The 22,423-nt window shown below is 45.4% G+C and overlaps 3 protein-coding genes across 8 annotated transcripts in view; all 3 read right to left on the bottom strand.

Annotated features, from left to right (window-relative positions):
- Positions 1-7,852: 7,852 nt before the first annotated feature.
- On the bottom strand, positions 7,853-16,178 carry srrm1 (serine/arginine repetitive matrix 1). Of its 4 annotated transcripts, none has more exons than XM_084482627.1 (17): positions 16,060-16,178; positions 15,250-15,339; positions 14,993-15,115; positions 12,983-13,153; positions 12,756-12,856; positions 12,439-12,663; positions 12,145-12,333; positions 11,916-12,035; positions 11,602-11,810; positions 11,356-11,439; positions 10,919-11,005; positions 10,604-10,745; positions 10,403-10,489; positions 9,793-10,311; positions 9,221-9,410; positions 8,859-9,029; positions 7,853-8,717 (listed from the first exon to the last, which is right to left on the bottom strand). In XM_084482627.1, the coding sequence occupies exons 1-17, from the start codon at positions 16,078-16,080 to the stop codon at positions 8,607-8,609; spliced, it is 2,640 nt and encodes an 879-aa protein (XP_084338753.1). In that variant the 5' UTR covers positions 16,081-16,178; the 3' UTR covers positions 7,853-8,606. The 4 variants fall into 4 exon arrangements, with proteins under 4 accessions (XP_084338753.1, XP_084338755.1, XP_084338754.1 ...); XM_084482629.1 differs by having other exon boundaries at positions 7,853-8,710; XM_084482628.1 differs by having other exon boundaries at positions 10,934-11,005.
- A 438-nt stretch (positions 16,179-16,616) lies between these two features.
- On the bottom strand, positions 16,617-20,144 carry tdh2 (L-threonine dehydrogenase 2). Of its 2 annotated transcripts, XM_084481862.1 has the most exons (9): positions 20,043-20,144; positions 19,642-19,839; positions 19,198-19,240; positions 19,031-19,101; positions 18,721-18,870; positions 18,431-18,603; positions 18,248-18,338; positions 17,890-18,159; positions 16,617-17,222 (listed from the first exon to the last, which is right to left on the bottom strand). In XM_084481862.1, exons 2-9 carry the CDS (start codon positions 19,823-19,825, stop codon positions 17,077-17,079), a joined length of 1,128 nt encoding a protein of 375 aa, XP_084337988.1. In that variant the 5' UTR covers positions 19,826-19,839; positions 20,043-20,144; the 3' UTR covers positions 16,617-17,076. The 2 variants fall into 2 exon arrangements, with proteins under 2 accessions (XP_084337988.1, XP_084337987.1); XM_084481861.1 differs by lacking the exon at positions 20,043-20,144 and having other exon boundaries at positions 19,642-19,848.
- Positions 20,145-20,747: 603 nt separating this feature from the next.
- LOC311362057 (myotubularin-related protein 9) overlaps positions 20,748-22,423 on the bottom strand; it is a 6,055-nt gene continuing 4,379 nt past the window's right edge. For both annotated transcript variants that reach the window (XM_084481859.1, XM_084481860.1), the window contains 4 exons: positions 22,361-22,423; positions 21,647-21,867; positions 20,998-21,149; positions 20,748-20,884 (listed from right to left, as the gene is read on the bottom strand). The exon at positions 22,361-22,423 is cut by the window's right edge and continues 79 nt beyond it. In XM_084481859.1, the coding sequence (XP_084337985.1) occupies positions 20,784-20,884; positions 20,998-21,149; positions 21,647-21,867; positions 22,361-22,423 (537 nt within the window). In that variant the 3' untranslated portion in view covers positions 20,748-20,783. The remainder of the gene's footprint in view (positions 20,885-20,997; positions 21,150-21,646; positions 21,868-22,360) is intronic.

The following is a 22,423-nucleotide window of genomic DNA, read 5'->3' as shown; positions in this document are numbered from 1 at the left end:
CTCGCTGCCGCAGCCCTGCACTCAAGACGGAAGCAAGACCTGCTGCTACACAGAGCGAGAGAGATCTAATGTAGAAATGCAGAAATTATTCTTAGCACAAGAGGCCTATATATAAAAAAAAGATATTTTTTCTCTCATGTTGGGTATAGAGGTCGAGAGTAAATACGCCAGGCACAACAACAGATGCAAAGATGCAAACTGCAAATGAGCGAGCAGCATCTGGTATAGAGTTCCTGAGACGTCATGCTGCATGGCACACGTGCATTCTCCCCCCCCCCCCCCCCCCCCCCCATGCTACTGCTCCCACCCAACCTGGGCCCCTCACTAGAGCAGAGAGGGGTACTTGGGAGGGGGGTGGTTGGTGAAGAAGTGCTACTGCAGATAGAGGGTGAAACTATGCCAGCAATGTCCCATTACTTGTAGAGAGGGAGAGTGGGGGGGCTGCATTGTTTAGTTTATGAGACTTGGGAGAGGCACTTCGAGGAACTGCATTTCCGCTGCCTTTAAGTGTACCAGGCTGTGTCCCGACTCACGGTGTCTGTGCCGGACACGGGGACAGGCAATACACAGCTTGTGTGAATAAGTACTGAGGACTCACTCGATAGTGAGCTCATACTGTTTACTAAATGCCAAGTCTAATATCCAAATTGCAACCAAATCTAAATATAGTAACAATAGGTATACTCTAGGCATAGGAAATAAGATTCCTATACGATATATCTGAAAAATCGAATGTTTATGGTACATTTCTTCACACAGCAGAAGGATATTTTGTCTACTGCCTTTGATTACTCTAAAATGTTCTTTCCAGGGGGCATTATTCCACTGGATTGAGAAAGAACTTGTGGTTCTTTCTGGTTTCTTCGAAAAGCAAACGACAACAGACTGCTTTCATTCCGTTCTGCCAAGCGCTCCCCAAATTTGGGTGACCAAAACCAAGGTGAAACCCCCGCCCCCCCAATAAAAAACACGAATGAGGTTAGGCAATACTCTGAGACCGCTCCTTGTAAGGCAGTTTGAGAGCCTGACTCAAAAGTAAAAGCGATTATACTTTGAAAAAAACTAAAAATAAAAGTGCATTTGGTACTTTGCACAGAACTGATAAATGACTTATTACTGGCCAAATCTCAAAACTTACAGCGTGCCAGAGTTTGTCAGTGTCAGCAGACGTGTGGTCAGAGTGGATCCTAATAGTGCATGTGTCAAACACTGAGTCAGAGCTTGCTGATCTGCATCATCTGTCACCAGTCACTGGCCATTACACCCCAATGTGAAGCGGTCATAGCAACGCTGTGGGGAGCACACACACACACACATGCACGCAGAGAGCAACAGCTGACCAACTACCAACTGTTTCATTTGGGAGAAATTAAGTCAACAGATGCCTGTGGGGCAACACACACACACACACACACACACACACACACACACACACACACACACACACACACACACACACACACACACACACACACACACACACACACACACACACACACACACACACACACGTCAAGGGGGTGTTATCTGGGGCCGGGGAACATTTTGGCCCGACGATGGAACAGTGGGACCTTAACCCACCAACTGGGTTCCTTACGTATCTCAAAGAACCACAATCGCTAAGGTCTAAGTTTGAAGATTATATTATCATGCAGTAGCAGCAGTTTAAAGGCACTTCAATAAGCACCAACAAGTTATTGCCTTCTCAAGTTTAACAACCTATTATGTGAAATAAAAGTGGTCCTTTAAAGCCGCCCTTCATTTATAACCCTCCCAAACGGGCACAGTACACGTTCAGAGCATCGCCTTCATAAGATAATGGATATTGTTTTAGCTGGCCACAGTCCTCCTCCCATTCTTCGTCATAGCCTAAATTTAGCAACGCGGCAGGCCTGGCCTTCCCCTCCCCGCTGCCTTCATCATCTAAATTGGGTGGGTTGTTCAGACCACACTTTGACCGAATAAGGAACTGACTGGCTCACAAGCACAGCCGTTTTCTTCCTGTGGCTCTCAGACACAGCGCAAGGAATGTCCCTCGGGAGGGGCTAACTGTAAAAAAAAACGTCAGCAAAACACCTCTTCTCCACGCTCGTTGGACATCTTGGTGTACATGAGAACTATATGGGCGGGTTGAAGAGGACAGGTCCCCAAACCAAACCTGTCCCGGGCTGGGCCCGTCTGGATGATGTAGCCTATAAATACCAATCCTATGAGGAAAAGGCCAGACGCAGAACAATTTGAGCTACTGTAGTGGACATAGGGTGGGGGGCCACTGGGGCTGGGTGGGTCCCCGGCCTTAGATCATAGAGGGGAGGTGTGTGTAGAGGTCTCAGACATGGCAAGCTCATGGAAAAAGGTTTTGGGTCCTGAGTGTGGCTCTGACGCGGGCTGACGTCACCCAGTGGAAAGCTCACATCTTCCAGTCAAACACAAGGCTACTGTGTGATTTGTTTTGACTAGGCACCCTAAGCCACTGAAGATTACCGGACAATCATGATGTCACCCAGTTTGAATGATGTTATAATTACTAGTTGGCTAATTATTATTAGCTGCGTGGACTTTTACCAACAGAACCTTGAGAGAACTGGTTAGAGTGATAAAGATCCACTGTGGTCAAACACACAGACAGATAGCCCAGTCTGAGAGAAAGTGGGAAGCGCCTGTTTGTTTAATGGTTCCCTGGCAAACATTGCGTGCCATACAGAGCTGTACATCAGAGCTGACTCTGAACAGTCACAGACGCATAGACAAACACATAAACAAACATATATGTCCATATATCGTCCCCGTTCTTCGCACAATTCCCTTTTCTAACAATTTAACTATAGACAATTCCTTAATACTGAATGATTTAAAAAGCATACAATTTGTTACAAAGGTATTATTTTTGGAGATATAAGCAAGCTTTAAGTTGGCCTATAAACATTAACACAAACATACAGATTGGGTGTTGTCTTTTGACATACATAAGCAGAAGATGCTTTATCATGATGATGCAAACCACAATGTTGATTCCAAACAGATAGCCTACAGCTAGACAAAGTCTAGGTCTATAGGACACGCCTGATGGATGCAAATAGGTGTTATCTACACACCATAAAAGCCAAACATCATGCAAAGCACTTGAGATATAGTTTATGAACAACACACCACAAAAATGAAAAGAACAAACCAATATTATCTTATTATTATCTTAACTTTCGTCCCAACTCCTTTTCGAAGAATAGGACGTTGGCTTTGCACATCTGTTAAAGATAAAAGCCCCATGTGGCCAGTTTGACAAAAAGCCAGAGAGGATCTAGAGTCATACATTTGGGTCACTTCACTTTTCAGCCGGGCACACGTTGACAGGAGTGGTGGAGGTTGGGTCATGTAGCTTGTGGTTATCCAATCCTCCATGTTTGGTAAATCTACTACTACAATGCTGCATGGAGGACTAGAGCCCGTGAAACAAGAGCAGAGTGGGCTGTGTCGAGACTGATTGAGTTACATAGGACCAGCAGGGTAGATTCCCCCAGTTCCAGAGAGGGGTCACTCATGGTGAAGATGATGTCACTAGTACCCACGACTCGTTTTCTCTATCACTATTTGGTTACTTGTGTTTGCTTCATTGCGCGCTTGACCCTTATATTATCTACAATGTAAAGAAGTCACTTCCTCCCTTGGTCATGCTTTCTCCCCATTGGAACTTCGAGGCAAAGGACCTTCCGTCATTCCAATGTTGTTGTACCGCAAGCCTTGTTTCCTGTCGTTGAGCTCATAGGAAACATGCCTCATCGACGTTCCTTGTAGGACAAGCTCTTCCTGCTCATAAACACTAAACAGGGTCTTACCTAAAATGGTGTTCAATGCTTTCCTGACACCATCATTGAATCATTAGTCACCAGGGGTTTTGAGTGAAGCTGGAGTCAGAACAAGATTGGGAATTCCCTCACATAAAGCCTTAGGCATAAGGAATCATTAGGTGTGGCTTGATTTGGTTCATTGCTGTATAGGATCAGGTACTGGTCAATTAGTGCCAATTAATGAAGGAGTTGGAAGTGCATTGACAGCAAGTCCATAGTGCACAACACCAGCTCACACTGACAACACAACATGGGACATGGGATTCTACAGCAAAAACAAGCGATTAATCTTTGTCCCCAAACTCATAATGCTGACTCCAGCAGTGCTTATGCATACTAAACTGCTCTATCGATTCTACTGCTCTCTGTGGCTCTGAATGCTACCCAAAGGAGAAAATGTGTTCTATTCAACCAACAAAATAAAATTGTCAGATTCTATTTCAGGAGAGACTAGCCAACATTACCATGGCTATTTACTGGGATTAAAGGTGTCATTGTGTCACACATAAAGGTGTGACACAATGCCAAACAGGGGGAAGTTGTAAATCCTTATTAACATGGGTCATGACTTGGATGTTTGTATTCCTACACATTAACAGCATTTCTCAAGGTCTTCAAGGGAGGAGTCGTGACCTTCAGGAAGCTCTGAGGAGTCATCGCTGAGGAGCTTCCTAGAAAACCACACACTGGTTTGTCACTGTAGCCATGGCTACCATTGTTTTCACTTGTTGGACACACACACACACCTCATGTCCAGCTGTATGAAAAGAGAGTGTGGGAGTTTACGGGCCATAATCTGAACTGTTTGGCAGTAGGTAGGGGGCGTGGCAGAGTACGCCTTCACTAGTGACCTTGGTACCCTAACAGCCAAGAGATGCAACGCTGGAGATACACAGCTGTCGTTTTTCTCAAAGCCCATCTACCTCTCACATGAGTGATAAAGTGAGTCACATGCTAGGTGGGGCGGCTGGGCTTATGGGAGTGCCTGAAGTATTCCGAAGCAGATTTGCACTGACAATAATTGAAATAGACATTATTGGATAAATGGTACCATGTTAGGGCTGAGGAAATATGGAAGGCTCTTATGAACCATATGCTTTTGAAACTCATAATATATGTACATAGTTATTTTTAGCCTGAACAAACTCTTCCAGAAACATCATGTACATGATATTCGAGGAAGGAAATGAGTGGAATCAGATAAAGAACAAGGGACGACCCATGGCCCTTACTTTGGTTACTTCAAAGGAGCCCGTGCCGCATGGCAGAGTAAAGAGAGAGAGAAATCATATAATCATAACCTAGTTCAACAGTATTTTGTGTCAAACTTTCAGACAAAGTAAGGCCTACAAATTAGTTAATTTTTTAATGCCAAAATGAAGGAGAATGTCAGTTCCCTGCGAACAAAGATACACGACATCTCAACCTCAACGTTGTACATGTTGCTGTGTAGACAGATGCCTTGTCCAAATGTTTTACTTCAGGTGAACACAGTGGGAGAAGTGTAAGAGTTTACTAAATACCAAGCACATCTCAGCTGCATCTTGACCCAACATTGGGGCAATCAAAAAGCTGTCAAAGAGGATTGCCTTCCCACACTTGAGGACAATTAAAAGACGCTTCCCTAGCAACAAGGCAGTAGGTGCAATAAAAAATCCTTGGAAACATACATGACAATAACAACCCAATAGCAGTGTAGCACAGTCAGCAAAGTGTGATGGATTTACAGTGCTGTAGTCCTGTCGACACAGAGAGAAGGTAGCTCATAAAACTTTAGAAGGCCTCAGGACAGGGCCACTATACAACACACCAAGCATTCTCCTTACAGACCAGACACACACAGAGCTCGCTATCAGCCTTTTCCAGCACCCACGGTTACAGCAGTGTGCCTATGGCAACCTGCAGAATCGCTATCTATCTACCATAGCAGTGTTTACCACAGCACAGTTGCAACAAAGGCACGCAATAAGGGGACATCAATAATGGATGAGGCCATGTCCCTACACAACCATTACACACCTAAAAAGGACATGGGGCAGGGAGGAAAGACAGAGAGAAATACACAGGCAGGAGGGGAACAGAAAGGGCCATGTAACAGGACAAACTTCTGTGTAACAATATGTATATCTGACCAGGCCCAGTCCAGGTCCTCACAAACCCAGGGGGGAGGGGCTGAGAGAACAGAGCCGGCCTCATGTTTGACCTGTCAGGCCTAGGGATGATGTAATCCTGTAGGCAGTAAGAGTTAGCACTGGCTAGCTCTTCCCCACTTTGGACTGACGGGACGTAACAGCTGCAGTCAAATCCTCCCAGCTTCCCCACAAGCAGGATCCCATGTTTCACTACCTCCCAATCATCTTTAATGTTCTGTTAGGAATGTGGACACACAAACACACCCTCCTCCTCCTCCTCCTCCTCAGCGGGCATTTGTTGGGGTCCAGCCCCCTCTCCCTTCTTTCATTTTCCCGCCTAGCGAAAGCACCCAGCTAAAGAAAGAAAAACAACCATTCTTCTGGGTCCTCCCCCTCATTATTCGCATCACTGCCAACAGAGTTGGAGTTGAATGGCCAAATTTCAGTGATGGCTTTAATTGAGTTAAGCCACTCTAACGAACAAAGAAAAAAAAATTATACAACTTTAATTGTCTTTTACAAATACAACACATGTAGTAGGCGGGAATAACTGACAATTTACTGTAAATAAATATCAACAAATATCTCTAGAAATAGCATATTCCAGCAGTCTTACATTTGTCGAATTACATATTTACATCACACCTTAGACGTCAACGGCAGAATGACAATAAAGTAGCCCAACAGATGCACAAAACCAGTGCTGCGGTGTGCAGTGCATGGAAGACGTTCGTAGTGTACGTCAACTTACTCCCACCGGGGAGACAATAGATGGACACGGGACCCCCAATCCTCTAAAACGTAACAAATACGACCAAATTACATGACTGCTGTGCTGTTCTATCAGTAACATTTGTATGGGAAGCTTCCCTTCAGCAGTTTCTTAAGTGTCTAGCTCGATCTTTGCCACGATGCGGGATCCGTATCCGCCCTATTGACACTTCAGCCAGGGACCACATGGCCGTTAACCGAGGAGGGTTACTGGTAAGACTGGGAAACCACCCAGTATGGCGAGGAATACTGTGCATCAAACGTGGATGCGCTAAGAACCCCGAGGGACAATGAAAAAATAACGGATTGAAGACAATGGACGTATTCTCTTCTGTATGTATTTCAATAACGGAATATAAAGATATATATAAAGACATATAAAAGACAACTGTTTATTGAATCCCCAGCGAGATAAATATATAACTTATTTCAGCGACTTTATAGGACTATTGTCTTACCTTGACAAAGAGCTCGATGACGGGTTCGTTGTCAGACTTGATTCCGTTCTGCGGTACCGACAGAGACATCTTGGATTGTACTTAAAGTTCTCCAAACAAAAAAACAACTATTTTCTGCCACCACGCCCGATTTAGCTTGGTCCTTTTTTCAGCCACCCCTTTTCGCAATGAAGCCAGATAACCGCTTTCCCAAGATCCAGTGGCTCCCGATTCTCAGCGTGCACACTTGAATAAAAAGATCTCACACGGGTCGGTAAAGTCTATGAACCAGAGACGACGTATTGAGAGGTCCACAGGCTACCGAGTCATTGTTCAACCTTAACGGCTGGTTTACTTCTTGAGGAGTGATGAGGATAGGAAGGAGAGGGAAGCATCGGGAATGTTTAAAGCCGTGATGTCATTTTTGTGCAGCAGAGAAAAAAGTGGGCAGGGTCTTAGCGGAGTCTCAGGATGCCTAGCCCAGTATGACCGTGCTTTGAATCACACTTGTGTGGAAGACCGAAGTCCGCCACGCAATCAATTCTAGAGATATCTTTGGACAAAACGGTGTGTCCTCCTTATTTCTAATATAAACTGCATTTTAAAATATTTTGTATATCTGTGCAAAAAAATATATAGAATTTTGTAAGAAAACACAACCCCCAGATATTATAAAAAAGGTTTTTAATTTCAAAGGATGTCAAAAGCCAGGTAGGAAATGGTACACGGGCGCAAGTTCAACATATAACGTTATACCAATTTATTTTGAAAATGAAAGTAATCTCTCAGACTGTTTCAGAGCCAAACATTAACAGCATAGTTTTAACAATGCCAAACACCTGTAGAACATCAAATATGAGACAAGACATTCTGCTACAACGTTGTATACAGTGCACGCAGAATAGTGGTGTGAGACTGTCCTAGGCCTGTGTATAGGTCTTTGTAACAGAATGCCAGTTCCCCTCTACACTCCTAGGTCTGTGGGTCATGCACATCAGAGTTATGGAAGTCCTACATGCAGTCAAATTCACATGTAGTCGGCTATTGTGTGTGTGTGTGTATGTTTGTGGTAGATTTGACGTGTTTCCTAATGCAGGCCATGTTCTTTAAACCGTTTCATCCCTTGAAAACTCAAAAGTAGGAACACAAGTATGGTCACGGTTTAGATAATATACCTTCATAATACACAATGGGTTAAACTGAAATGAGATATCCTGGTTCAAATCAACCTATTAATAACCCCACCCTTGCAGACAAACCAAACCCGTAATAATAATAAAAAATATGACTAAAGAACAAATAATTTGTACATTCTAAAGCTGAACCAGGTCAGGGACAAACTTCAAAAAGAGAGAGAGAGAGAGAGAGGGGGGAGGATAAGGGGGAGAGAGACAGCAGAATTAACAGACACCCCCTGGCATTCAGGACATCTGCGATGGGGAAATCTGTGCTTTCCTCATGGAACGCAGTGCCTTCTCACGCAGGTGCTTCTCTAGATCATCCAGGCTGTCCTCTACTTCGCTGTCTGATTCCTTAAAGAAAGGTAGCATTAATTATGTCATATTCAAACTAAAACATTGGGACAAACGCTATCTCCCGTCAAAGGCAGGCCCCGTTACACTGGTATGCTCCAATTAATAAGAATCCTCACAAATCAGTAAAGCAGACTTCACCTTTTTCGAATCTTGGTCCTCGTTCGCCCCCTGGCTCTCCTGGCCGTTCCCCGTCGCCGCCCCGCCGCTCTTCTCCTTCCTGTGCTTCTTGCGTTTCTTATGCTTCTTCTCTTTCTTGTGTTTCTTCTCCTTCTTCTTCTTCTTCTTCTTGCCACCCTCCGCATCCGAATTCTGAAGGAACAGCGGGACACCAGCAATTACACAATTTATCCTCATACCCATTACCAAAGAGCAAGACGGGGTCATGGTGATCCAAGGATTGCATTGCACCGAAATGTATTCCACATCCAAAACTAGAGCTATACAGTAATACAAGACATAGTGGGAGCATGTCACACGGTCAGAGGGATAAGGGCGCTTGCCTTGCTGGGGGATGGGCTGGCAGAACCACTGCTGGCCTTTTTGGCTGGAGGTGGAGAGCCGCTGGCAGAGCGAGAGGGAGAAGGAGAGGCAGAGCCCGGCGCTGGACGTTTCAGGGCCGCTGGAGGTGCCGGGGAGACGGACCTCGACCTGGAGGACATTCTTTTTATAGGTTGGGGGCTCACCGAAGACCTGGAGCGTGGACATGGAGGAGAGAACGTCAGAGCTGTGCATTCATTTCAATACTACAATGCTTATTATTGTAATACTTTTGACAACAGATATATTCTACAAATAAAAACTGCTGGCCAGACCGTACCTCTCTTTGTTTGCAAGAATTGTAGCATTGATACTGCCGAAACCTCTCGCACTCATGACAGCCAAGCTACACTAGTACTGTCACAGTTGAACAGCCAGTTACAGTGGACAGAACAGTGTCATTTAGTTTTTTTAATTCTGAAAGTCCCCTGCCTACCCACTTGGACTGGCTCAATCTTAAACATTAAGACTTTAAGTGGCTCTACAGTAGTAGAATACCATCACAATATATGAATCATTAAGACACCGTGCTTGCCTCTGGTTCTTGCGTGGCTCCGGGGTCCTGGACACCCTGCGGATGGCTCTGTTGCCATGGGAGGGGGACGGCTGCCTCCTCTGGTTGGATGGAGAGGTGCTGGCGGCGTCGAAGCGCCTGGGGGGGCTTGCAGAGCCCCTGGCCCCACCACGACCCCGCTGCCCCGGGGAAGGGGAGAGGCGCTTGGTGGCGGCGGCCGGGGACCGCACGTCTCTGCCCGGGCGGTTGGAAGGCAACATGGGGCTCCTCCGGTGCCTTTGCATGGGAGACGTGGAAGACGGGGGCGTGCGCCTCTTCTGGGCGGGCGGAGAGCTCCTGCGCTTGGGGGACCTGGAGATGCGGCGCTTGGAGGCGGGGGGAGAGCCTTTGGTGGGAGAGCCCGACATCCTCCTCTTCTGAGGCGGCACAGGGGAAGGGCTGTACCGGCGCTGGATGGGAGGGGAGTAGCGGCGCGGGGAGGGAGATCGCCGACGAGGGGGTGGGGATGGGGAGCGTCTCCGGGGCGGCAGGGAAGGGGACCTGGGGAGGTGCAACAAGGTGGTTATCGGAATGGCATTGATCAAGGGCTTCTTGGATTAACACCGTGAAATGAGTCAGCGAGTGTCCGCACCTCCGTCTGGGAGGAGAGGGGGATCTGCGGCGGCGTGGAGAAGGAGAGCGCCGCCCACGTCCTCGTGGAGAAGGAGACCGTCTTCTCCTGAATGGGAGAGAGTGGGACACATTTCAAATCAGTACTGGAGAAGGAATGATGATGATCGACCTTTAACAACCAACATAGGGGGCCTTTCTAATGCACGGCCACTAGCCTGACCTTGGTGACGCATCCCGGTGGCGTCTCCGCGGGGAGGCCGAGTGGCTGCGCCTCCTGCGGACATCGCCGTTACGGGGCCCCGGACCGGGCGCTGGGGGTTTCTTGGCGCTCTCTTCCTCTGATGAGGAAGAAGACCCAGAACCTGGAAGATACAAAAACAACCACAAGTCATTCCATACTTGGCTTCCACCTATGTATGTATAAAATTAAAAACTGCCAAAATAAAAAAAGAAAACCAGGCAAAAGAGAAAGTGTTGAGGTGGACTTTGTTTGGGAGAGACTCCAACAAAAACAAAAACAAAATCCACTTCTAACCTGATGAGGACTCACGATTCTGCCTGCGATATTGACGCCTCTGTTGCACTGAGTCTGCGGTTGCGTCCTTTTCATTTTTATCTTCGTCTGAAAAGTCACAGTTACAGTCCGATAACATTCAAACACCATAAAACCAGCTGGTCATGACACTCCCATCAGGTCCAATAAATCTTTATCTTATGTAAACTCAGTCATTCTTCCGTCTTTGTGAAGTATGGCTCAATATAGCATTCTACTGTAGTTACTCACTATCCTCTGAGCCTAGTCTCGCATTACAAAAGCATAGATTTCAGGATGTTGACGGGACATGAATTTCACATCTGGGACTAATCAAGAACATCTTATCTTATGTCGGTCATGAACATATTAGATACGGGTTAGGTCCTGTCATTGGCATCATCAGCATTAATGTTCCTCAAAATATAGCAGATTCTCACCGGACTCTGAGTCTTCTGATCGTCTCGGTTTGGGATTGTCTGCTGGTGACTCGGTTCTACCTACAACTGGTTTTCGTTTTACCCCTGGAAGAATGAAATAAAAACAGCTTTTAGGGCTGATGTCGGCACGTCACGTCTTCCTTCCCTTCACCATCAGTGCCCGGTTCAGTAGTGATTATAAATAAACAAATAAATTATGACTGCTTGGAGACATCGAAAAACAAACAAGATTAGAGATGTTCATACCAGCTGCTCTGGAGGGAGAGGGGGAGCTGCGGCCTTTCCTGGCCCGCGGGGATGCAGAGCGGCGGTCCTTTCCTGGGGGGCTACCGGCGGGGTCCAGGAGGCGTGGCTGTTTACGGGGCGGCGTGGTGGACGTTCTCTTCACAGCCTTCTTGGGGGAGTGGGACTTGGAAGAACTGCTTCCCGAGGTCGAGGCGGAGCGAGAGCGCCTCCTGGGGCACAGCAGTGGAAGGGTCAGCATCGTCACAGACATGAGTGGCAGTGCTGAGAGACGGTTGAGAAGGTTGTGGCTGATCATTGATGCTTTGGCTGCTTACCGGCGGACAGGTGAGCGCCTGTGTCTGTGTCGGGAACTTTGTGGGCCACGCCTGGGAGGGCTCCTGCGGCGCGGGGACATTCTCCTCCTGGGACTGGGCCTTCTGCGGGGGGAGTAAGATCTACAAGACAAACGCCATATATTAATACGGAATAACAATGAATGGTTTGAACATAAAAAAACAACATTCATTCTTAAGTAGAATAGAGAGATTTTGACGGGCAGCAGACCTGGAAAAGGAGCGGCGACGACGAGAGCGAGAGCGGGAACGGTGGCGGGGGCGGTCCCGCCGGCCTCCGTCCTTGTCCCTCTCCCGGGACTTGGGCCTCTCCTCCTTCTTGGCAACCTTCTCTGGAGAGGGCTGCTTCACCTCAGGGACAGTATCCACTTTCGCCAGCTCCACTTCCACCACCTCCTCACTGGTGGCCGGGGGGACGACAAGTGAGAGGAATCTTAGAGGCTATGCTCAAATATGAGATATGAGAAATGCTGCAGGATATGTTACAGTTACAGCGCCTGCTAACCTGATGGAGGCAAGCTCTGGGACGACGGGCTCTGGGACGGCGCTGGTTGGCACCTCGGGCTGGGGTTGGAGCTCCTCTGGCTTCGGAAGCAGCGTCATCAGAGCAGGTGGGGGTGTACCCCCGGTCACTGGGCCGGGCTTGTGACGTGGAGAGCGTGGGGGGCTGGGCTTCCTGTCCCGCTTCACAGGGGACCTTCGTCGTGGTGACGGTGACCGGGACTTCCTCCTGGGCAGACATGGGGCCGCCACATTGAGTCATATTTTGTACCTTTTGACATGCAACCCTCTTGAACCCTGCATGGATACCATTGGACTCACCTCCTGGGGCTCTTCGACTGAGCTCGTTCTCGCTCCTTGTTTTCTTTTTCCTTCTTGTCGTCATCCAGTTTCTTGAGAGATGCGAGCTTCTCCTGCTCAATCTGTAGGGTTAACACAACGGACACAAACGGGTGAAACTACCTTTGCGCAACACCAAGACAAGATACTGCAAACTTCTTCATGCCTGTAGACTTGCAAAAGGAGGAGGATAAAAGGGCGGGTGGTACCTGTCTCTGCTTGATCTCCTCCTTCTTCTGCTCCAGGAAGGCAGAGGGGATTCCAGCGATGTTCTCCTGGGCACTGAGCAACAAGGGCCATAGGTCTCGCATGAACTCCCTGGCGTTCTTTCCATTCAGGAAGCCGGTCAGGTTGATCTGCATCATCTTGCTGTCCGGGTGCTGCAACACACACACACGAAGGGGAAGAGAACCAACAATATGGCCGTTGAAACATGGCAGAGAAAGTACTTGTGGAGGAGGTAGTGTCCCAGTAAGGGGACACCCTACCCTGGATCCTGACTAAACTACACCCGTTTACTGTTATTAATGCTATTTCCAATTATAAGAAACAAAAAAACATTTGCGACCACCCTGGGTCCAATAGTGGACCAACTAGCAACCAATCAAAATGAGGGTGTGACTGAATGAAATCATACTCCTGAAAACTGAGATCATAAGCTAGATGATTGACTGATCTAAATATAAAATATATCTGCATGCAAACTGATGATACGCCCACAAATGATGCTGGTACTGCCCTCATCCAACAGTTGTGCTGCTAAATGATTAACACCCCCAGATTCTTCTATGAAAAATAATGTCTTTCACTGCTTTTTACAGGGCCCACCCCAACAATGTTACAACCCTGCGCCCATGTTGTGCCCCCCCATAGTATAGTACCAGAGATAAACATATAGCCACATTACAGAGTGTAATAAACCCCAACACTGCAAGTACAGTTCCGGTGTCTTCAGTGAGTCCCGTGGGATCAGTGGGTACGGAGCTCCCATGGCTTGCTTCCGCCTCCCTACTGCTTGAGACTCAACCACCTTGAGCTTAATGTTATATCATTTATCTAAATTGCAAGAGACGAACAAGCAATAATGAGTACACAGTTCATGAAAGCTGGGTTTTACTTCAACAACTGACAAAGATTGTGAAATGCCCTCGTCTGTTGTCACTGATCACAACCTTTCATGCCACTAGGATACAGTACCCATTAGACTTAATGATTACCACCACCCACCTCACGGTACCCTTTTATAGCACTATACTGGTGTTCAGCACCAGTAAACTGGTGTTTTTTTATTATGGAAGTTAAAGTGTTTAAAGTGAGTAAAATACTTAGAGGGTTGGGAATGATTAACCAAAATAGGTCAACTATGCTCTGACAGAGAATCTTACTTGTAACTGCATGAATATTGCCATTGAAAGATTTTTCTGCAAAAATAGATATTAGTGCTTGATGTTAACCTTAGAAAGTATATTATACCATATCACTATAGAAAAAACATAATGGGTTATATAAAAAAAGGATCATGCACATTTTAGCATTATTAGAATTATAAAGAACAGTGGCTTTACTCATTAATGCAATTTTGCCAGTCAAAATTGTGACTTACACTGCATTCTTCTGCCAAGAAAGTAAACGCATCTAATATAAATCTTATCAATATAATTATAAAACTGTTAGTTAATTGTTCTGCTTCCCAATCCCTTCAATTTTAGAAAGAGCTTGGGGGATTTAAAGTAACCAAATGATGCGTTGCAAGTATGAAGTGAATAATATAGCATAGTTCAGGTTTATCTACCACTGATATGATATGGCAATCCCTACACATAACTCACCTCAAAACCACACAGTGCATCATGTAGGGAGAGTTGGGCTCAGTGACTTTGGGCTCAGGAGAGAGCTAATTAGGTGTTGGTGCTATACTTCTGATGCAAGGTATAACATCCATATTGGTTCAGGCCTTTTAAATCATAAATCACATCAGCATTAGAAGACGGCTACACACAGGCACTTTGTCACATCACAGCAACAACAAGATTATGGCATTTTAATTGTTCTATGTTCTGGACAGCACTTTTGGTTACCCTGTTCTGGTGATAGCAAATTTGAGGTTTTTTTAACTCTAGTTTAATCTACAACCTGTGCTTGTCTGCTTGCTAATAAATTGCCTGCAATCACACATGTGCTTAGTAACAAAATAAAGATTGTGCATTAAAAGGCATTACCTTTTCATCCAGCTGGTTAAATATGAATTCTATGACAACATCATCTTCGAATCCCAGGATCTCGGTCACTCGCTGAGTAATCCAGGGTTTGATGACCTCCAGGTTTACTTTGGTCATATCCACCTTAAAGATAAAGAGGGAAACAATCGAGCCATTTATTAGGCCACAACAAATTGTGTTAGGTACGGTTTGTTTAATGATTTCGTAAACAAGACAACTATTGGAGTAGAAATAATGGTTGCTTATTTGCTATGTACCTTCTTGTCCAGACATTCTGCAAATTTGAGTTGCTTTAGTAGCTTCTTATGCTTGTTGCTGAATCGGTTGTCTTGTTCCGCACTCGTGCCCTGAAAAATATACACATTTAAAACATGATGTACGTGCAAAATAAATACCCATAACCCGGGATACATGACCACACCGTTTTTATGCAGATATGCTGCCAAGTGAAGCAGATGATCAGTCGTACATGACCCTTAAGACACGCTAAATAGCCGTTAGCTCGGATCATGCTAATCTCTGGCTAGGAACATGGCATATCATGTAGTGAGATGCAAGACTATTGCAAAGGTTTATGATTCAGCAATGGCATATTAATGACACTTTACGTCTTTGTATGAGAATCGATCGGAGTGCGTTATAACACAGATCGACTGAGTGTAAGACATCATGTGTTATTAGTTGGGATGGGAAGACCATTCTTGGTAACCTAATGTACGGTCGCCATCTTCGATTAAGGCTAAAAGTCAGCCTGTTAGCTTCGTCAAATGTTTTCTCCGACAGCAGCAGTCCAAACCCCAGCAAAGGCGTAAATAAATGCCTCGTACATCCAGGCTCCTAACTCATCGTGCATTTACAACTAGCTGACATAGAAAGAGCAGAACCCCCCACTATCTGTTTCCGCTCTGAACGCAAGGCCGAGCTGCGTTAGCTCCCATCGGCAGCCTAATGGCGCATTAGCTAACCACGTATTATCAAGCATTCATCTACCACGAACACAATAATCACGAATAAAGTTTCGTGTAAAAACGTGTCAAATCATGGCTCTAAAAACACGGAGGACTTACGCGGAAGAATCCCGCGTCCATTCCTGTGAGGAGATATTAGCAGGCGCTGCTGAAGAAAGACGGACTACGCCAGCTGAGATCCAATCGACGAGCGCTGGAGCCGCACGAGGCACACATCTACAGGACGTCCAGAGTACTGCACCACCGGCAACTAGAGGTCGCCCGTTTAGTAACGGTGCGCACACATTTACTTTGCGTTGTGGATTCATTGACTTTATTTATTTACACACAACCGTAGGCGACAAAATATAAACATGTGCGCAAATTAAAGCAAACCGTGGTTTTGTATCACATGTAATGCAAAGTGGATATTTGTATTAATGGGCTACTCCAGATATTTCTTATCAATATTGTTTTAGTTTGAAAGAAGAGACGTAAAGAGTAATTCGGGTGGAAATTTGGTTTCATTTTTAATGCAAGTACACCAAGATTTTATATATATATATATATATATATATATATATATATATATATATATATATATATATATATATATATATATATATAAATAAATAATAATAATTATTATTATTACTTACTACTTGCACTGCTGAAAATGTTACACATCTAGTGAACAAATCTGCTATGATTAAAGAATATATATATTGGACCTCACTATATCAAGAAGTCATAGCCAATCGATTTAAATAGTTATTTTGTATATGTATGTGAACATTAAGTACAAATAGTATTTTGAAAAGAATATAAAGCCTAAGCAATTATAAACTGTTGAAACAAGTTAAACAACAATAAAGGAAGACGTCAGGAGAGTCCTTAGAAAGACAGTTGTACGGTTCCCTGAAAACCGTGTGTGTGCACTGTGCACATGTGTATATGTGCACAGTCATTCTTAGTGTCCACAGTTAATGAAGTGTTCTGGATCTGTTTGACTTTTGCATTTTAAACAGTACACGATTGTGCTGCAAAACTCTTTGGTCAATGTATATGCAAACATAAAGCTCAAGTGATGGGTTCAGCTTCAGGACTGTCCCTTCTGTCGCTGCAGCGCCGGCTTTGCTAGCTGACCGGCAGTCCCTCAACGGTCCTCTTTTCTCGGATGGAGCGGAGCATGTCCGCGACCAGCCCTTCAAGCCCGTAGACTGGTCCCCAGCCCCAGTCTCTCCTCGCGTTGGAGTCATCAAACCTCACAGGCCAGCTGTCCGCTGCAACATGATTATAACGTGAATATTGTTGTTGGTTAGCGCTGGATAGTGGCATGGGCCGTGCAGACATTGTAAGAGGTATGAATAAAAGTAAGAAAGTAAGAGGCCCACCCGTCTCCAGATTCAACGACTCAACAGGCAATTATTTGCTCTTATAATGATGACCGATTCAGCACATAATATCTGATATAATTCTCTGTAGTTGTAAAAACAATAACAAAACTATTACTATGGATTAAAAAAATCTTTAAAATATATTGGTTTTAGCCAATGATGGTAAAAGGGCAGTGGACTGGGCCACTGTAAACAACCCCCTGGGCCCTGATTGTGTAGCAGCCAGGGTGCTGAGTGTGGCTCCAAGCAGAAAGTTACTAGGTTTAGTCCCAGGTGCCCACAGCCTACCTGTAGGTGTCCTTGAGCCAGATGCCTAACCCCTAACTGCTTCCTAATCACATGTATCTGAATTAAATCTAGTTTTTGAATTAATGTTTAAATTTGATATTCATAATTTGATTCAGAAATGATCACTCACACAGAAATCATTGCACATCTCTCATCTGGTACTATTTAAATGCTTTCTTTCTAATCCCAAATTCAATCAATGATGTAATGTAATGCCAGAAAACGGACCCATACATAAATAGAATGAAACTAATGAATAACGCACCGATGGTTTGGCGGACTGTGTCTGTCTTGTAGGTGACCTTGAATTGAGGCACATGTTTTTGTATCTCCAGGGCCACCTCCTCTGGGGTGAAGCTCATGGCGGCGATGTTGTAGGTGCGCAGGGACAGCTGGCTCTCCGGCGCGTGCATGAACTCCACGGTGGCGCGGTGGCAGTCAGAGATGTGCATCATGGGAAGCCGCGTGTCGGACCTTAGGTAGCACTCGTGCTGGCCCGTGCTGACGGCGTCGTGGAAGATCTGCACCGCATAGTCTGCACAAAGACAGGAGAAGACCACCATGACCCAAGTGTGAACACCGGGGGAGATACGCGTGTTGTGTGAGTGCAGATGACCCGATACCAGTGGTCCCTCCACCAGGGTGGGTGTGGGCAGAGATCACACCGGGGTAGCGAAGACAGCGGAAGTCCAGGCCATATTTGTGATGGAGATACTAATGGGAATGAAAAATTAAGAAAGGTACTAAAAACAACAACAACCAAAAAAAAAATTGTGCGAGTGAGTGTGCATTATCACAGTCCTCACCTCCCCCATCAGCTCCCCGTGGACTTTGGACACGCCGTAAATGGTGCGAGGCCTCTGCACGCAGAGGTCAGGCGCCGGGTCGCGAGGAGATGAGGGCCCAAAGGCTCCGATGGTGCTGGGGACAAAGATCCGCAGGCAGTTCTCCAAGGCCAGGTCCAGCACATTATGAAGGCCTGATCAAAGAACAGAGCAGTTGAGTTGAAAGGGTTTTAGAAAGAGCGTTACCAAGACGACAGTTTGTTTAAACCGTTTTTCTACCTGTTGTATTACTGTGCATTGTCGGGACCGACCTGAGATGTTGATCTTGCGGGCCAAGGCCACGTTGGCCTCACCAACAGCACTGAGCAGAGCGCTGTAGTGGACCAACCATGTGATACGATGGTTAACAATCAGTTCTCTGAGTTGTTTGAAGTCCAATACATCCGCATAAACAAACGGGCCTGGTGAAAGGAGACAGACAGACATACAGACAGACGGACAGACAGACAGACAGATGACAGGGATTGGTTGATTGGAGATGGTATGCTGATAGATTGAATTCACCTGATGATTTCAATTTAAAATGTACAATGCACAATATTTGATTTTCAAATGTCTTACCGCTGCTCAACACATGGGCTGGGGGTTTCTTAATGTCTGACAGGATTACATTCTCTTTTCCATACTGCTCCCTGAAAATGTATATACACATTTATTGTATAATATTTTAATGTATATATTCTTTTTTTACATGCAAAATCAAATAAGAGTCCGAATTGGACTTTTACCTCAGTATTTGGGCAAGGCCCGGACCCAATTGTCCAAGGCCACCTTTACAAGGAAAAAACGTAAAAAAGTATTTATATTCATGTAAGATAGGATGGAAAGTATATGTTTTTTGTATATATAATATTGTTCAACTGGGTCGTGACGTTGTTGTTTGGACCAAAGCATTATCCATGACAAAAAGTCAGTGCAGCCCATTATGCTCCCCTAGGCCTACTCGAAGGCTCTTTTATGACAGCAACGCTGTCTGCAAGCGGTCTATTGTGAACACGTACATCATCGACACGCGCTCAGGCTTCCAGTGTCTACGGAAAACAACTCCAACACACAGGACACGTTTGGCAATGAACTAAAACCGCCATGTTTTGAACCCTGCCGATCAACAAATGTCCTCGTTTATCAATGAATAAATACAATAATAACTGATGGAATAAGCTATACGAAACCTGTGATGAGAACACGCGGACTGTTCCGAGGGGTCACGGATACTTTGCGGTTCCACCTGCTGCTTTGTCTGGGTGAACAAGTTAATTCTCGACAGGGCAACCGGTGCGCCCTGCTAAGGCAACGGAGGTTAGACGGACGAAACACGGCAGCAGTTGGCACACAGACCCGCATACCCAATATCATGTTGAGCAGCAGCCCTAAAAGAAAAAGTCCAGGTGAATATGGTGGTTTGTCAATTCTGTTTTAGAGAGAACAGACTAGTCAACTCTACAGAGTAGACTAATTACATCTCAGTTCAAAGACTACATTATGTTGACGTGCTGTCTCAAATGTTAGCCTAAGGTATAGCCTAATGACCATTACATTTAATTTAGAGGGAGACGTAATTTAAATAGCCTACCTATAATTGTTAAATCTGTTCTTGGATCAGAAAACCGCCACTTGTTGATCCAGGGAAACTGGTACGTTTTGGGCCTACTATTAGCAACTAATCACATCTGTGGAAATTGAACTGTTGCATCCAACCGTTAGAATTGGGGTGTGCGGTGCGATTGGTCGCCGTTTTAGCGCACATAACAACCATTGGAAAAGTAAGCAGGTGTAAAGATTCACGCTGGGCATTGTAGTTTTTACACACTGTATCGTCGCCGCGGCCTTTTCCACGTCACGGAAGAGAACTACAGACTCCGGCGTGCAAATCACAACGTGGGCAAAATGCTGACTCAAAAGGATTTGTATTGTGTTTACCTGACAGATCTGGTTAGGAATGTTAAAGCTGACTAATTTATTGGCAAGGTGTCTAAGATAATCTTTTGTACAATATCCACAACGAAATTGTAACATTGTCTAATTAAACTCAAGAACACTTTAAAATAAAACAAAGCACAGTAGGCCTACAATATATTGTGTCATGGTTAAAGTATTTTAAAGGTTGTAGCCTAAATTTACATTATTCATAATAATGAACAGATGATAATGAACAGAAATACTGCACAATTTCACAGTCTAAAGCAGTTGTTCCTGAGTCTCTTCATCCGATAAGCAAAAAAAAACATAAAACGTGAGCGAGGGTTTCAACATTCTGTCCTCTCTGGAGCTCCTCTGGCGCCAATCCTCCAGCAGGTGGAGTTACAGACACACTTCACCGGACCGCCAACCTTCCCCACTGGCAGATCATGGTCCTCATCTCATCGTGTGCCTCTTCCAGATGACGTCCTTGTTGGCTCCACCTTAGGAAAAAGCCTGCGGACGAAATAACTAATTTCAGTCAGGAAGAATATCATTCCTACCATCAACCGGATTGTTATCAATAAAGGTGCTTTTCAATAAGGGTCAGAAAGGCGACATAGACTTGCCCCTCCAGAGCTGCAGGGACTGGGGGTGCACCGAGGGCCAGATGGCCATCTCAGTGGACTCGTACAGTGGGTTGCTGTAAAGCTCTCTCTCCCCGGGCTTCAGCAGGACCTGGAAAAGACAGTGAGTCTTCTCCTTCACTCCCATGGCACACCTTGGCAAACACAGACAGAGATGGATAGGAATAGGGTGAAAGTATTATTTCGTTCTTGCAAGCTGAATCTCTGTGTATGTCTCAACAGATACTTTATGTGTGTGTGTGTGTGTGTGTGTGTGTGTGTGTGTCGCTCTCTGTCTCTCTCAAGATAAAGCTCTCAAAATGGTGGCATTTACCTCATAACAATTATAACATGTACATTTCTGAAGCAGTGTGTGGTGTGTGTGTGTGTGTGTGTGTGTGTGTGTGTGTATAGATATACACTCACTGTCTCTCTCTTTTGTTCTATCTCAACAGCTCAGAAGCATTTTCCTCCAAAATATTGTACAATCCTGAGACATTTGTGACTCATCCTCATCGTCATGAGGATGAGTGACATTTGTGACTCTCATTTAAGAAATGGATCTCCCATTTAATTCAGCGATTCACTTGCACAATTCCTAACCCCGTCCTAACTATCGTGTCTACATGGACTTAGGACTGCAGGGACAGACCTCTCCCGGTCGCTGTTACAGAGGAAGGTGCCATAGTCGGAGGCATAGGCCTCTGTGGCCAGCCTGAGGAGCAGGTCCTCTGAGAAGCCCAGGGCCAGGGGGAACTGGTACCACAGCTGCCACACACAGTCCAGCAACAGCAGGAACAGGGGGGCCTCCTGCTGCAGACGGGCGTGGGAGTGGGCCGACCGGGCACACCGCTGCTGGAACGGGTGACCACCCTGTGGGGAAAACACACACATCCTCTATTCGGTGTGTATGGATGCATAGACCGCTTTACATGTTCCGTTGTAGTCATAATGTGGTTGAATTCTAACGTTGGAGAAAAAAATATGGTTTATTTTTTTTCACATTGTGACATTTCTTTGCTGTAGTTATTTGTATGATTAATCTATCTGTATTTAGAGTACATGCATTTTAAATAATGTAATTCAAAATGTTTACCCAAAGCCAACCATTATATGACATGTAAGTAGTAATGTAACGACGTTACATTACGTTACGTTACGTCATTGAGTTCCCAAAGAGGATGCGATTATGAGAGCACTATGAAGCACTTTATCACTCTAAGACTTAGAGAACTGCTTGTAAACTCTCATCACATTTACACACACACACACACGCACATGCACACACACACACACACACACACACACACACACACACACACACACACACACACACACACACACACACACACAATAACATACAGACCTGAACCCACTCCCTCTCCAGCAGAGTAAGGAAGCCTTCCAGCGTGCGGGATACTGGGTCCAT

This window comes from Micromesistius poutassou (genome assembly GCF_964030765.1).
Source record: "Micromesistius poutassou genome assembly, chromosome: 17".
In the NCBI taxonomy this organism is placed as follows: Eukaryota; Metazoa; Chordata; class Actinopteri; order Gadiformes; family Gadidae; genus Micromesistius; species Micromesistius poutassou.
Note: the sequence above shows the minus strand (reverse complement) of the source record. Positions and strands in the feature narration are given on the sequence as shown.